The sequence below is a fragment of the Gopherus flavomarginatus genome, chromosome 14 (assembly GCF_025201925.1).
Source record: "Gopherus flavomarginatus isolate rGopFla2 chromosome 14, rGopFla2.mat.asm, whole genome shotgun sequence".
NCBI classification, from domain to species: Eukaryota; Metazoa; Chordata; order Testudines; family Testudinidae; genus Gopherus; species Gopherus flavomarginatus.
Genome location: NC_066630.1, coordinates 38,434,164 through 38,449,683, shown reverse-complemented (window position 1 = coordinate 38,449,683; position 15,520 = coordinate 38,434,164). Strand labels below are relative to the sequence as shown.

Genomic DNA, 15,520 nt, shown 5'->3' with positions numbered 1-15,520 from the left:
TCCTTCTCCTGCCTCTTTCGTCATTCGACTCCAGCTGCAGCAAAGTGACTCAGCCACTGTCACATGACCCACTTGATAAGGGAGCTGCTTCTCTACATCCAAGAAAAAGCAATATGTGAGGTGCTGCGCATAGGCTCTCATTCTGACAGGGGACAGGTTAGCCATATGAGGACTAGCTGGGACAGCTGAGATAGGTGAAGCTGCCTACACACCTCTTAATACCCTGGGCACCAACAAATGGCCAGGGACAAGGGAACAAACAACTATTGCAACAAAGAATAGGAAATGATTAGCAAAGGTCATAGAAAATTTTATTGTGGACAGAGCTGATTATGGAGCTCCACACAACAAGACTCAGAATATTGCTGCATGAGGAGAGAACATAAAGGAATAAGTTGTGATTTAGTGGCTACTGTTTGAGAGAATTTTCCAGCCCCTTCCAGGCCAATGGGAGTAATCGGCCTTCTGATCATTTCAAGCACAGAGTTTGCACAAGGTGAATTTCACCTAGATGACAGATACAGACAATAACAGATGAGAGAAGTGGAAAGAACACTACAAGGACATTACCTAGCAGTGATACACCAGTGGTATGATGGCTCTATCCCTGCTTTCAGGCTGAGTGCCCTACAGGTATTGCTCACACGCGAACACATGTGCTGCCCATCATGCTCAAAGGCCCACGTTACTAATGGGCAGTATAAAAGAGGGAAACTGCCTTCTGGATTGAGACCATAGGAATCACCTCTTGGAGATTTAAGCATATTAATTTTGGTGGCTAGCACATATGGGTCACTCAATCCTCTGAGGGGTCAAACCATCCCAATCCAGGTTTTTTGCAAGGTAAGCCAATGCACAGAGATGGTGAGAAAGCAATCCTCAGATATCTGGGCTCAATGCACCTCTCTTACACGCATACTCCATCTAACAACATTAACGGAGAACAACTTTCCAGAAGACCAGGATGTTGGTGGAATCAGCACAAGTTTCAGTTGGAGAGGTAGTGTCCTTCTGCCTTGGGAAAGCAGATTTCCAGAGTACCCCACAGTAATGTGCCAAGGTAAGCAGAATTCTCTGACCTGTCACCATGGTAGCTCTTGCCCCTGGTGCGGCAGCAGTAAATGTCTCATTGCAGTCTGGTGGTGACCACAGTTTGAGTGTGGGCTCTCCAGTACACTGGGGAACACCTGAGGTCCCCATATTACAGTCTATGCCCCAACGACACCCACTGCTTCCCCAGGGTAATGGGAAGGAAGCTGAGTTGCTAACATCTCACCCTGCTCTGATGCACATGCTGCTGATCTTGAAGCAGGCAGCAGTCAGGAAGGTGGGATAACAGGTCTCCTCCTGCTCTGCAGCTTGGTCTGCTGGAAAGAAGAATCTTTCCATCAAAGAATCTGAACTCAGTTGACCCCATGGAATAAGATGAGTCACTGGAATCAACATCTTTGGACACCAACATATTTGTAGAGTGAGCAACTTCCTTTCCCTTCCCTTGAAGACAAAATCCTGGCAAGTAAGCTTTGGAAGGCGGATAACTAAGCTGCTCTTGTGTTTGTCCTCATGTCCCACAAGTGTGGGTCCTGCTCATCCACATGCTGTTTGCTACCGCACTTCCTGTGATGGGGCTTGGATACTATCTCACCAGGTTGGACTGGAGGCTCACCACTGCTCTCGCTCACAAACACAGCAGGTATCTTAGAGAGCAGTTCCAGCTCTTGTTCCCCATCACTGGCTCTCGGGCAGCTTTTCCTTTTTACCAGGTGCCCAGGATATAGATTCTTCTCCCCATCACCTCTGGCATGGGCTGTGGACAAGGAATGATGGTGAAAGTTGTTAAGGCTTTTGTTGGAAGCCCCCATAGGGGCAGCGCTCCCCAGGCGGGTCTGAGCCACAGGGATCTCATCCATGGACTCTGCAGACTCTGAGTGGTATTCAACAGGAGGTCCAGCTGCCTGGACATGGCCAATGCTGCTTGCAGGCATGGCAGCTCTGTGAGGGAAAGCTGGCATAGGGAGATGAAGGCTGTGGGAGGATGATGAGATGGCAGCAGTGGCTGAAAATTCTGAAGGTGGAAAGAAAGGAAAATGGAAGCATCAAAGGAGACTGTGGTTTCCCTCATTCCCAGACACATGTCCCCAGTCCCAGGGGCAATTAAGATAAAAAAGGGACTGATCCACCAAAATTAAAGAAGCCCATACATGCTCAAGCAAAACCAGATGTAAAAAGGCCCACAAGTCAATTCTCAATAATGGAAGAATACATGCACGAAACATTTTACAGTATTTCCAACACCATATGACCAACCCATTTCCCCTTCTAAGGCAGGCTATGTTCTCCCCATTGCTGGGTTCATATACCCCCTTTATCTTCTTTTCCACATACAGGTCCCACAAGCCCCCTGACCCTACAGTTACATTCCCTCATGTATCCTGACATGAAATCACATGTGCAATCCATGGCACCTAATGATAAAGTGAAGTCAAAGTCCCAAATTTCATGAGTGCATTTCAAAGGACTTGCCCTCACTTTCTACTGAAGCCTCATTTTCCTGGTGGGTCAAATCCTGCACCATTGAGCTCTGCAGTGCAGAGCTGGTTGGAACCCACTGTGGTACTGCAGCTTGCCTGACTCCATAGCTGTTAAGTGCCATTAGAGTCCTGAAAAGGCAATGGCAGCTTAAACCTGTCTGGTATTTCCTCATATTTGCTCCTTCAGAAAAACCATTCCCCCAAGCAAGAAGAGCCTTAGAAGCTGAATAGATTCTACCACCCAGGTTTGAGAGGAGGACGGGTAGTGCCTGAAACAGCAGCAGCTCCTCAGCTTAACTTCAGAAATTTACCCATCTGTCAAGTGACAGAGTGGGGAGCAGTGGGGGTCCCATGTGTCACTGCTATTATTAGGAGTCTCCCTCTGGCTCTACAAACAGTGAAGTCATCCTTCCTGCTGCTGGACGCCCAAGGTCCACATTTCTCCAGCCAGCCATGCCTAAGCCCACGGGAGGAGAATTGCTCAGAAGTCGCTGCACATTGCCCTCCATCCCAGGCTGGAGAGTAAGCTCAATGGACACTCCCACCCTCATATTAGAGAAGGTCCAGGGGCATGGGATAGTGAGTTCTCTGGTCCTCACTGCTGCTCTCAGTCTGGAAGTATCTTCCCCTCATTCTCTCCTTTTAAGGGCAGCCATGTGGGAAGGGGCACAGGCAATGCTACTCCAAGATGCGATCCTATAACTGTCGTTAGCGTGAAAAGCGTTTGGTCCTTTCCAAAGTTCATCACACACTCTGCTTTGGCTCTTCACTGCATCTCCCCCTTCCACTTATTATTTTCCTCCCTCTTCCCTTGCTCCCCCAGCACATACTCCTTTCTTTGTTATGTGGTCTCCTCCCGTCCCCTGCATGTGCTTCCCTGCCACACAGTCCTTTGCTTCACCTACTTGCACATACTACTTGGCCACCTCATTCCCTTCCCCCTAAACATCCCTTTCTCATTGGCAGCTCCAGTCCCTTCCTCTTTTGAAGCTGCAGTTCCTAAAAGTTGGGCTGGCTATTCCTAGTTGTTCCCAGCTCCTCCAGCCTTGTTCCCACTGACGAGCCTTGATATCTGAGGAAGGAGCTACAAGCAAGGGCAAAGTGGCATCACGTGACAAGCCAGCTCTCCTGAGAGCTCAGTTTGGAACCAGTTTACCCCCCAGGGATTTGCATTCTTAACTTTGGCTTTCCTCTCTCTTCTGTTTTTCTAACGTTTCCCTGCTAATTCCCTTACAGTTCTCCTAATTGTGGGGCTCCCTGTGGCTCACTTACCTGGTTAGGGTGCTGGGAGAGGAGCTCTCTATGGCCCATTTGCCTGCCTGACTGTCATGTAAATGCAGTTGGAGCAGAGGGACTTACTGAAGCACACTCACCTGGTTGGGTAGCTGGGAGAGGGCGCCTGGGCTGACTGCTTGTCTTGGACCTTTCATCCATGACTGAGAATGGAACCTTATGCACCTTTTTCTTCTTCCGCTTCTGCTGCTGCTATGAAAACAAGAAGCTCAGATGAAGGAAGATCCACTCATTAGTTCAAAGATGCTGCACTGGCAGCTTTTATAACTCCTGTCTCTGTTTAACTTCCTTCATTTTTTAAACGAGTTTTATAAATTATTTCATTTTAGAGTTTGGGAGGAAAGGAATTGAGGGGGTGGAGGGAGCGATGCAAGGAGCCCCTACTGAGTGCACTCGGTTTGGCCGACACAAGCTATGAAGTGTGCAAGCGCCTAGTAAGGCCTTCTGCTAAAAGAAATGAGAAACGATTGGGCATAAGCCCTGAGAAAGGAGAGAGCATCACATTACATAGCAACTTGCCACCAGGTCAGGAATGAAGAGCAGTGGCATAGTGGCATGGGTGACTGAATTCTAAGCACACTGGGAAGACACAAACACACAGTCTTTCCCTGGACAGAGGCTCCAAGGGAAGCCACGGTTCCTGCCTTTTTCACTCTGGAAATAAAGCATTCTGTATTGTACTGAGTTGGATGAGACGGTAGGAGAGTGCACATGCAGCATGCACCGCCGCCGGGGTACGTCTGTGAGGTCACAGTGCAGTGTACGTGTTGGGTTACTGTGGGCAGGGTATGTTCTTTGTGAAAGAAAAGAGAAGATATGCATATGTGGGTGTTTGCATGCATGAAGTGAGGGATAGGAGAGCCTATCCATGTGTGTGAAGTGAGGGGATACGACTATTTGTCTCTGTGGGCTGATCTACACTAGAAAGTTAGGTCAATCTAGCTATGTTGCTCTGGGGGTGAGAACGCTCTGTTTCTGTAGTAAGTGTCTACACTACAGCTACAGTGGGGCAGACATACCCTGTGTGTGAGCACAAGATGAGAAGCCAGGAGGAGACATGTATCTGAATGAAGTGACAGCAGGGTGCATGTATGTGTCTGTGCCTGTGAGAGACATGACAACACTGTACAAGCACAGCAGCTCACAGGCTATAGCAGGTCTCCCACTTACCTGGGGGTGGACTATGGACTGAAGAGCTGGGAGCTCAGAAGAAGAATTGAGCTCAGGGTCTGCTCCATCGTTGTGGACACAGAACTTTGAAAGGCTAAAACACATGAAGAATACACAAGATATTGCAGCTTTCTTAAGGAACAGTTAACTGTTTGATGCCCAAGTGCCTCGAAACAGCTGGGCTGGGCTCCTTCCTTGCAGGGTGTTCCAAGAGAGTGCTGTGGGGCAACTGCTCCTCCCCTCCCCAAGGGCACTGTTCTGTGGAACTCCTCAGGGCGCCATCTTTTTTCCCCTCCTGTTCAACATGCACATGGGACTGATAACTAGGAGGGTATAGAAAAGGGCAAAAAAAATGATGAGGGGTATGGAATGGTTTCCATATGAGGAGAGATTAATAAGATTGGGACTTTTCAGCTTGGAAAAGAGAAGACTAAGGGGGGATTTGATAGAGGTCTATAAAATCATGACTGGTGCAGAGAAAGTAAATAAGGAAGTGTTATTTACTCCTTCTCATAACACAAAAACTCAGGGTCGCCCAATTAAATTAATAGGCAGTAGGTTTAAAACAAACAAAAGAAAGTATTTCTTCACACAACTTGTGGAACTCTTTGCCAGAAGATGTTATGAAGGCCAAGACTATACCAGGGTTCAAAAAGGAACTAGATAAATTCATGAAGGATAAGTCCATCAATGGCTATTAGCCAGGATGCAGTCCCTAGCCTCTGTTTGCCAGAAGCTGGGAATGGGTAACTTGGGATGGATCATTTGATGACTACCTGTTCTGTTCATTCCCTCTGAAGCACCTGGCATTGGCCACTCTTGGAAAACAGGATACTGGGCTAGAAGGACCTTTGGTCTGATCCAGTATGGCCGTTCTTATGTTCTTATGCATCCTCCCCCGAGGCCCTGCCCGCCCTCAGCTCACTCCTTTCTGCTCCCTCCCTCAAGGTCCCCACCTCTCCAAGGCTTTCCCACCTGCCACTCCCTCCTCTCTGCCCCTTCCCGGAACAGGGGGGGCCACCAGGAGGCCACAGGGCTGTGGCCTCGTCACTTTTTCCTGCCTTAGGCAAGCGATGGGAGGGCACCACGGCCGAATATCTGGACAAGTAATGCTCTTGTGTGAGAGCACAGGTCCTCGCAGCAAGTCAACGTTGTGTTTAAAAGTAGTAAGGTGAACAGAAGAATCTGGCTGGTGAAGCCTGTCTGCTACCATCCAACTCTAAGGAAGTAATGCAGATCTCCACAGCAAATGGTGGAACAGCTCCATTTGAAGTTAAAGATGATCTCAGTACTGGCTATGCAGGTCCCTATGTTGGCGGTACTGATGTCTGCATCAATGGCGATCCTGATGAAACTGTTGAGGTAGTTGACTAGGGTGAAATACTGATTGTACTGTCATTTGTACCAATAGCACCATTATTAATGTCCTGCCAGAGGTCAGTACTGGAAGATGTAATAGAGGTAAATGCAGTATAAATAGACATAACAAATCTTTTGCAGCCAAAAAAGCTGTGGCATCCAGGGGACCAAAATAAGAGGCACAGCCTCAGTAGATAGAACAGGCAGTACTGGTCCCAGTGGTATGGGTATAAAAGTACCTGAACGGACTTGTGTACAGAGAGTACATGAAAGTGGTACCAGAGTTGGAATGATCTTGAATGCTGAAGGCACCTGTCTTGAAGCCTTGTGCTAGAGGTGACGGTGTTGCCTCTGCTGGTTGGTACCAGAGAGGACTGTTACTTGTGTTCTGACTTCAGCACAGTACCAGAGGACTTGTGTCTTTTACTTGACTTGTCACTCCTGGGAGTTGTGGGTGAAGACTTTTTCAATCTGGCCTCAGCCTCCAACAGAAAACTGGACTTCTTTGGCTTTGATGAAGCCACAGAGGCAGAAGAAGAACTCCTCTTTTCCCCAGGTTTCACCTTAGGCACCAGGCAGCTGGAAGAGCACTTTGGTAGATGAGCTTTCAGCCTTCTCATGAGCAGGGCCATTAGAGTCTGCAGAGGGATGTGTTGTCTTCCTGAAGATCTCTAGATTTGTTAGTTCTTGAAGGGAATGGGGTGCAAATAAGACACTTGTCCCTCACATGCCTTCTCCCAAACAAAAGAGACTGTTTATCATTTCCTGGCATTACGGCCTTGCAAGCTGAACACAGCTTAAATCCCGGGGATCTCTGCAGTGTGACTGAAACACCAGCAAAACTAAATTATCTATAATCTACCACAAAACTAACCTCAGTGCCCGTCTACACTGATGCCAGACCAAGCTATGGGGGTGTGAACTGCAGAGTGCTCCGTGTTCTGCTCTAACTGTCCCGTGAAGACCTTCCTGGTGCTGGTGCGAAATGAAAGGCCTAGTGTGCATTAACATAGTCCTCACAGAAACAGGATTCCAAAACAAAATAAACAGTAACATTGGGAGACCAGGTGAAAGTCCAATCTCAAAACAATGATTTTTAAAAAGTATTTATTTTAGTTAAATCATGATCTATAATTGAGTTCCTCAGGGGTCATGAATGGGGGGCATCATGGAAGAGAGGAATTTGAATAAAGAGAGGGTAGTAAGAACGAGGAGTTTGAAGAGTAAGGAGCAGCACAGAAGCTGTAAATAGATGGGAGAGATGGTAGCTGGAAAGGCGGCTTGTGTGGAGGGAAGGGAGTAGGAGAGTGAGAAAAAAATCATTTTTAAAAGATACTCTGTATGTCAAACAGGAGTTACTTTGAGTACGTTCTATGGCCTTATGTCAAGGGGTCTTTAAACTCCATACTGAGCACAGACAGAAGAGGGAAAAGAGCCTCTACAGTTTACAGACAAGCAGCTTGACCACCTCCCCATGCAGAGGCCAGAGCTGCCAATCATGGAGGCAGGCACTGAGAGCTGCAGCCAACAGAGGAAACAAGGCCTGCTATAAACAGGAGAGTCCGGAGAAGGAAAGGGAGGCTGAAAGGCCTAGGACAGCAAAGGAGTGATACCTTTGCACCAGGCTGCCCGCATGAACAGAGATGAGAACCTGAAGCAGACTGCTAGACTTAGAGTTGAGGGTCCAAGAACTGCCCTGACTGAGGTCAGACTAAGGAGGGACAGTCAGGAGCAGCAGAGCCCCCTCAAAAGACCAAATTAGGAGCTGGGGATGTCTGTGTTATGCAGGTCAGACTAGATGACAACAGTGGTCCCTGCTGGCCTTGGAGTCTATGAATCTAGGCAGAACTTTGAAGGATCAGAAGTTTGGACATAATGTGAACAGTGAGAAGGTGGCGGTGAAGGGAGTGGAATAGTGGAGTGACATGATCTGAGTGTCGTGCAAGAAAGATCCATTTTGAATGGACTGGACAGGGGCAAAGTGACAGGCAAGGAGACCAGAGAAAAGAAGGTTGTAGTAGTTAAGGTGAGAGTTAACCAATTTATCAGTTGGTCTAAAAAAGAGAGGATGGACTTTTGGGTATGGTAAAGGAAATAACACTGTATGGTTTGGTGTGTGGATCCTTTCTGATACCGAGGGGCTAGTGGTGCGTGTATGTGGGAAGGAGAGAGGAAAGCGTGTGAAGTATTTAAAGAGTCTCACACTGCACAGTGGTGAGGGCCTGGGAGTTTTGTGTCCAGCATGAGGGAGGAAGAAAACAAGGGGCCGGATTTTGAACACATTCCAACCAGGACCCCAACGGTGTGTTCCAAGTACCGAACTTCATAGTAGCATGTGCCATGGAATGTGACAGGGCTGTACATGAAGGTTAGCCATGCAGTCAAACTTAGTAATTTTCCCCTTATCGGTGTGATGACAGCAGAGGATCTCAAAGTGAAGTCAAACTGGGCAGAACCACCACTTCCACAGGAAGTTATTTATGTTGCAAGTCACAGGGTTCCCAATCAGAGAGAAGGGAAGTCCTGGAAGTGCAAGGAAAGTGGAAAGTCTCTCTCATATCCCTACTGCAGCCCTAAGGGAGCAGATGCCAGGGGCATGTGGCCTGGTGCATATCCCTCTCACAGAGGAACAGTTGGTTCATGCTGGTGTTTCAGAGGAGGGTTATAGAATCATAGAATATCAGGGCTGGAAGAGACCTCAGGAGGTCATCTAATCCAACCTCCTGCTCAAGCCAGGATCAATTCTCAACTAAATCATCCCAGCCAGGGCTTTGTCAAGCCTGACCTTAAAAACCTCTAAGGAAGGAGATTCCACCAGCTCCCTAGGTAACCCATTCCAGTGCGTCACCACTCTCTGAGTGAAAAAGTTTTTCCTAATATTCAACCTAAACCTCCCCCACTGCAGCTTGAGGCCATTATTCCTTGTTCTGTCATCAGGTACCACTGAGAACAGTCTAGATCCCTCCTCTTTGGAACCCCCGTTTCAGGTAGTTGAAAGCTGCTATCAAATCCCCCCTCATTCTTCTCTTCTGCCGACTAAACAATCCCAGTTCCCTCAGCTTCTCCTCATACGTCATGTGCTCCAGCCCCCTAATCATTTTTGTTGCCCTCCGCTAGACTCTTTCCAAGTTTTCCACATCCTTCTTGTGTCCAGTTTTGGGCCCCACACTACAGAACTCCAGATGAGGCCTCAGCAATGTCGAATAGAGGGGAATGATCACGTACCTCGATCTGCTGGCAATACCCCTACTTATACAGCCCAAAATGCCGTTAGCCTTCTTTGCAACAAGGGCACACTGTTGACTCATATCCAGCTTCTTATCCACTGTAACTCCTAGGTCCTTTTCTGCAGAACTGCTTCCTAGCCATTCGGTCCCTAGTTTGTAACAGTGAATGGGATTCTTCCATCCTAAGCGCAGGACTCTGCACTTGTCCTTGTTGAACCTCATCAGGTTTCTTTTGGCTCAGTCCTCTAATTTGTCTAGGTCTCTCTGTATCCTATCCCTACCCTCCAGCGTATCTACCACTCCTCCAAGTTTAGTGTCATCTGCAAACTTGCTGAGAGTGCAATCCACGCCATCCTCCAGATCATTAATGAAGATCTTGAACAAAACCAGCCCCAGGACCGACCCCTGGGGCACTCCACTTTATATACCTGGGATGGAGTGTATCCAGTTGTCCAATTTTGGCTTTTCCTACTGTCCTAACTGCATAAAAGTAGTGGCATACATTCCTCTCTGTCCTTTTTCTCCTCTCCTCTCTCTCCCTTCCCTGGATGGCCTGGCCTAATGATGTAGTCCTGGGTGCAGAGAGAGGCTGGAGGGGGAGCATAACGAAGCAGGTTTCCTAGACACACATACCTCCTTCCACTTACATTAACAACATGCTCTCACTGCTCCCTCACTCACACAAACCCCTTCCCTAGGTAAACACATTCCGGCTTGAATTAAAGTCAGTTTTATTAAACATTTATTGATCCTGAGATACCTGGAGGAGCTGTGGGGAAACTCGTTAGGCAAAGAGAATCAAAAGCACCTCAGATATAGAAATCAGGGTTCAGCCTCACCATATAGAATAAGAGTACCGAGCACTCTTCTGCCTTCAAAGCACTATACAAACACTAACTCATGGCACCTCTGTGAGCTAGGTGACTATTATCCCCAATTTACAGGTAGGGAGACTGATGTACAAAAGTTAAGTCACTTGTCCAAGGCCACAGAATGAATCAGCATCAGAGCCAAGATTAGAATGCAGAAGTTCCTGGCTCCCAGGCCCAAGCTCAGACTACTAGGTCATGCCTGTCTCTTCCGGAGGTAGATGTTGGATGGCATTGCCATCATTCAGAGAGAACAGCTGGAAGGCATGAAGGGAGGTGCAACCTCGTCACAGTGCATCATGGAAGGATAGAATCCCCTACAGTTTCACTAAAAGGTACTTGGATAAGATGAAGTCGTCTCTGCCAGTTGACCCCTACGGCAGGAGTAAAGAGTATTTTCCTCATGTGTTTATAGTAACCAGCCAGGCAGTAAAGTTCACCGCTTCTTACCCAGGGTAGTTTTCTGTCAACATGCTGTACTGCAGAGGTTTCATGACATGGTGCCCAAGGACAGGTAAAAATCTAATGAGAGTCGGGTGGCAAACTCTCAGAACAGCAGAGCCCTTTTCATGGTAAGGCAGTCTCAGATACCCAGTTGCTTCCTGCTTCTATCTGAAAGCTCTCTGATCCCAGTCACGTTCTCAGACCTGCCTGTGGAGCTTCCATGTACTCCAAAGGCAAGCGCACACCCCTAGTGGAGAACAAAGCTTAGTGTTCTGGTTTTCAGTCAGTGCACAGAATTTTTCAAGCAGAATTTTCAACACCAAAGATCCCATTAAGACATTTTAATGTAAGACAGTCCTGCTAGAGCAGGGGTGGGCAAACTTTTTGGGCCGAGGGCTGCCCTTGCCGCGCCTCCAGGTACCTCTCCCAAAGCACCCATTGGCCGCAGTTCCCCATTCCTGGACAATGGGAGCTGCAGGGGCCGTGCCTGGAGGCCACGCATGGAGCCCTCTGCCCCCCACCCAGGGGCCAAAGGGATGTGGTGCTGGCTGCTTCTGAGAGCGGCACGGGGCCCACAGTGCAACAGGGGGCAATCACATGGGCCGGATCCAAAGCCTTGAGGGGCTGGATCAGGACCGCAGGCCATAGTTTGCCCACCCCTGCGCTAGAGAGTTCTAGGAAAGACGTTTTCCTGGTAGGTTAAAGAACCTCTGGAGGTGTTTACACACTTTTAGGCACCAAGGTTAAAGCATGGCATGCTTGAACACACAAATGCATTGCCTCAGTCTCCTACGCACTTTTACCCCCACTAGGGTCACAGGGGTTGACTTGGGTGTCAATTTCATACACAGCACACACCATGCCAGGAAACCTCTGCTAGCGTTAGTTGTACTCACTCTCTGCCTGATGTCACTGTTGATGAGTCTTCCACCTGTATCTCAGGGTTGGTGTAGCCAAGGTTTCCTGCATAAAAATCCACTTCCTGAAAAGAACAAGAATAAACATTAATAAAAGTATATGGGCACCTGATGAAGGACACACATCAGCAGGGTTAAGGAGCGGGTTTTACCCCTTAATCACAAGTCGGAAGGAAGGCTTTCTGCTCAGCCAGCCAGCAAATGAGACATATCAGTGGGGTCTATTGGTTAATGAGACCCCACTGTATGAAATGCCGACCGGATCAATCAACTGAGACTAGATCTGCAGTTCAATCAGAATGGAGAAATGAACACCAACCTCAATTTCTTTGGACCTTAAAAAAAGTCCCTCAGAAAAATTTTCACCAGACCCAAACAGCTGGATTAAAGCAAAGTTATTCGAATATTAAATACAAAAATTGCTGTTAATTCAACATTGATGTTTCAAAGAGAAGTGTGCAAAGGCCAGGAACAGCAACAGTGAAGGTTAACGCTACTCCTTTGGACGAATGTTTTTGTAGACGTACATATATCCAAGATAACATATGATCTGGAATTTACATATTACATTATGATGTCAATATACATGATGGCTGAGTTAATACATCTTTTAAATCCCAATAATTGGATTAAGGGGAAGGCCCCTCAACCTACCCACCACCCCAATAAAGAAATAAATAAACCTCACTATGCAATGGAGATGGCCAGAATACAAAAGCATCAAGATTGGTAGGTAGCCATCAGAGAAGACAGACTTGGTTCAGGAGAGCCAGGGCTGAAACACCTCAGTTGAGTTCACCTTTTCCAACTCATTTGAAACCTGACCTACCACCAAGCCAGTCTTCTCCAAAACTGATTTAGCTTGTAGGTTTCATGGAGACTTTAAAGACAAGCTTAATGAACATCACTACAGTTGATTTAAAGTTATGATGGCAAGACTGTTAAAAGTGATAGTGACTTGCCAGACATAGCCCCTGACTGGTCTGAATTGCATCTTGCCCATTTTGACATACCAAGATGCAATTCAGACCAGGCAGGGGCTATGTCACCGCTGCCCTGCAACCTTGGGTGCCTTACAATGCCTTGCTGCAGTAGGTCCAACTGGGGCCGCTTACAAACAGCTTTCCAACATACATGTCACACCCTGAGCGTCTGTGTGAAACTGCAACTTGCCAGCCACAGTACACTCTGGCTCTCTCCAGCCTTGGTTCCTTCTCCAGGGCAACCCCAACACTGCCAGACCTGGATTATCCCCCAGAAATGAATGTCTTGCACTGAACAGCCCTCTCCGGACAGTCCAAATATATTAAGTCTGCTATTTCTTTATCCAAATCATATACACCAGCTTATTACTTTTAAATAGAGATACCCAGACACTTTAATTTAAATGCACTGGATTGGGTAAAACAATAAAGAAAGTTTATTAACTATAAAGAGAGAGATTCTAAGTGAGTACAAGCAATAAGAGGCATAAGAGTCAGAAATTGTTACAAGAAAAATAAAAGATAAAACGCTTTCTACTGCCTAACTTAACAAACTACATTAGATTTAAAGCAAAGTTCCTCTCCACATGCTTCCAATAGCCATACTGACCAAACCTCAGAGGGCTCGTCTACATCACAAAGTTGCAGCGCTGGTGAGAGGGTTACAGCGCTGCAACTTAGGAGGTGTACACATCTGCAGGGCATCACCAGCACTGCAACTCCCTGTTTGCAGCGCTGGCCGTACTCCCGTTTTGTCTCGGGTGTAGAGGATCCAGCGCTGGTGATCCAGCGCTGGTAATCAAGTGTAGACACTTACCAGCGCTTTTCTTGACCTCCGTGGAATAAGCAGGTATCCCAGCATACCTGAGGAAGCCTCTGGTAATCAAGCAGGTCTTCCCCGGTTTGCTCTCGCGTTCCCCGAACCCCCGAGCAAGCAGGTCTCCTTCCCTGCGGTTTGCTCTCGCGTTCTCCGAACCCCCGTGCAAGCAGGTCTCCTTCCCTGCGGTTTGCAGGGGGGTTCAGGGAACGCGAGAGCAAACCGCGGCGAAGCTGGTCTCCTTCCCCGGTTTGCTCTCGCGTTCCCCGAACCCCCGAGCAAGCAGGTCTCCTTCCCTGCGCTTTGCTCTCGCGTTCCCCGAACCCCCGTGCAAGCAGGTCTCCTTCCCTGCGGTTTGCTCTCGCGTTCCCCGAACCCCCGTGCAAGCAGGTCTCCTTCCCTGCGGTTTGCAGGGGGGTTCGGGGAATGCGAGAGCAAATCGTGGCGAAGCTGGTCTCCTTCCCCGGTTTGCTCTCGCGTTCCCCGAACCCCCGAGCAAGCAGGTCTCCTTCCCTGCGGTTTGCAGGGGGGTTCGGGGAACGCGAGAGCAAACCGCGGCGAAGCTGGTCTCCTTCCCCGGTTTGCTCTCGCGTTCCCCGAACCCCCCTTGAAGCCGCCCAACAGCGCTGCAGTGTGGCCACATCTAACACCACTTGCAGCGCTGGTTGCTGTAAGTGTGGCCACTCTGCAGCGCTGGCCCTATACAGCTGTACTAATACAGCTGTAACAACCAGCGCTGCAAAATTGTAGATGTAGACATACCCTAAGTAAGATCCCTCCCCTAAAGTTCAACGGCTGCTTCTTTTGTCTTCTCAGGTGCAAAGAGTGAAACGGATAGGGAGGGAGAGGAGAAGTGTCATGGACTGTTTGTCTCTCCTCTTATAAGTGTCAGTCCCCCTCTTGAAAAGCATTTTCAGCTGAGACCCAGAAGACAAAGAGTCCGTGGGGAAGGATGTTCCCTGCTGAGTTTTTTCACCAATGTATGCTCACATGAGGGTTTCCTTTTGTTTCCTCCATTCCCCTTTCTGCTTGATGATTCTGTTTACTGCTTAAATGGAAATTAAGGCAAGCCTACATTCCCTTGTTTAGGATAGACCTGTTTGCCAACTTCTGCCTGGGCTGGGCTGTGGGGTTTGGAACATGTGCTAATAACACCATACAGGAGGAATCTTATAACTTCACATACAATGTTGCTATCTATATTTCACCATGACAATACTGACCAGCAACTTATGGGTTTTAAATGATACCTCACAAGGCATAAAGGTACAAAGATTATTACAATAGTGTGTAAGGTGTGAATACAGGGGTGCATTCTGTCACACCCACTTTGGGAAATCTTGAAGGGGCTTGCTCTTCAGAAAATTCTGAGCACCCCGCCTCTGAAAATCAGTCTCAAGTCGGGCACCCAAAACTGTAGGCACCGAAAATCTTGGTCTGAATGTCTGAAGTCCTGGTACCATCTTACCTCCTGATTAAAGGAAAGCAGAACAGAATACTTCAGAGCTGCCAACTTTTCAAAAATGCTCGTCTTAAATTTTAAATGTTCATAACTTTAGAACTATTGAACCCATTTTTTAAATATCAAGACAAGTTTGAAAATAATTGGCTTAGTAGATTTAAATATATGAACTTCTTCAAGTCAACAAACCACTTTGGGAGCGTGGAATTACTTAGCTGTTCACATTGTATGAGCAGGGTGTATATGTCAAATGAGGCAACAGGGAGGCCACAGTAAGACACAATCTCACACCAAGGCAGGAGAGATTTAGATCTTTTCAGAGAAAACCACCTTGTGGCTGAAAAGAGCTGCTCATGGAGAGATCCAAGCAAGACTGGCCATTACAGGGCACAGCTATTGGGAGTGATTAGGGCTTAGTGTTTACAAAGAAGGGGTTTCTCAATGCTGA

The 15,520-nt window shown here is 47.7% G+C and overlaps 1 protein-coding gene across 6 annotated transcripts in view; it reads right to left on the bottom strand.

The window, feature by feature from the left end:
- Window positions 1–294: 294 nt before the first annotated feature.
- ZDHHC1 (zinc finger DHHC-type containing 1) overlaps window positions 295–15,520 on the bottom strand; it is a 65,733-nt gene continuing 50,507 nt past the window's right edge. For 5 of the 6 annotated variants that reach the window (XM_050922970.1, XM_050922968.1, XM_050922972.1 and 2 more), the window contains 4 exons: window positions 11,790–11,875; window positions 4,995–5,088; window positions 3,905–4,016; window positions 295–2,065 (listed from right to left, as the gene is read on the bottom strand). In XM_050922970.1, coding sequence (XP_050778927.1) covers window positions 1,539–2,065; window positions 3,905–4,016; window positions 4,995–5,088; window positions 11,790–11,875 — 819 coding nt within the window. In that variant the 3' untranslated portion in view covers window positions 295–1,538. The remainder of the gene's footprint in view (window positions 2,066–3,904; window positions 4,017–4,994; window positions 5,089–11,789; window positions 11,876–15,520) is intronic. The other variant, XM_050922969.1, reaches the window with a different exon arrangement.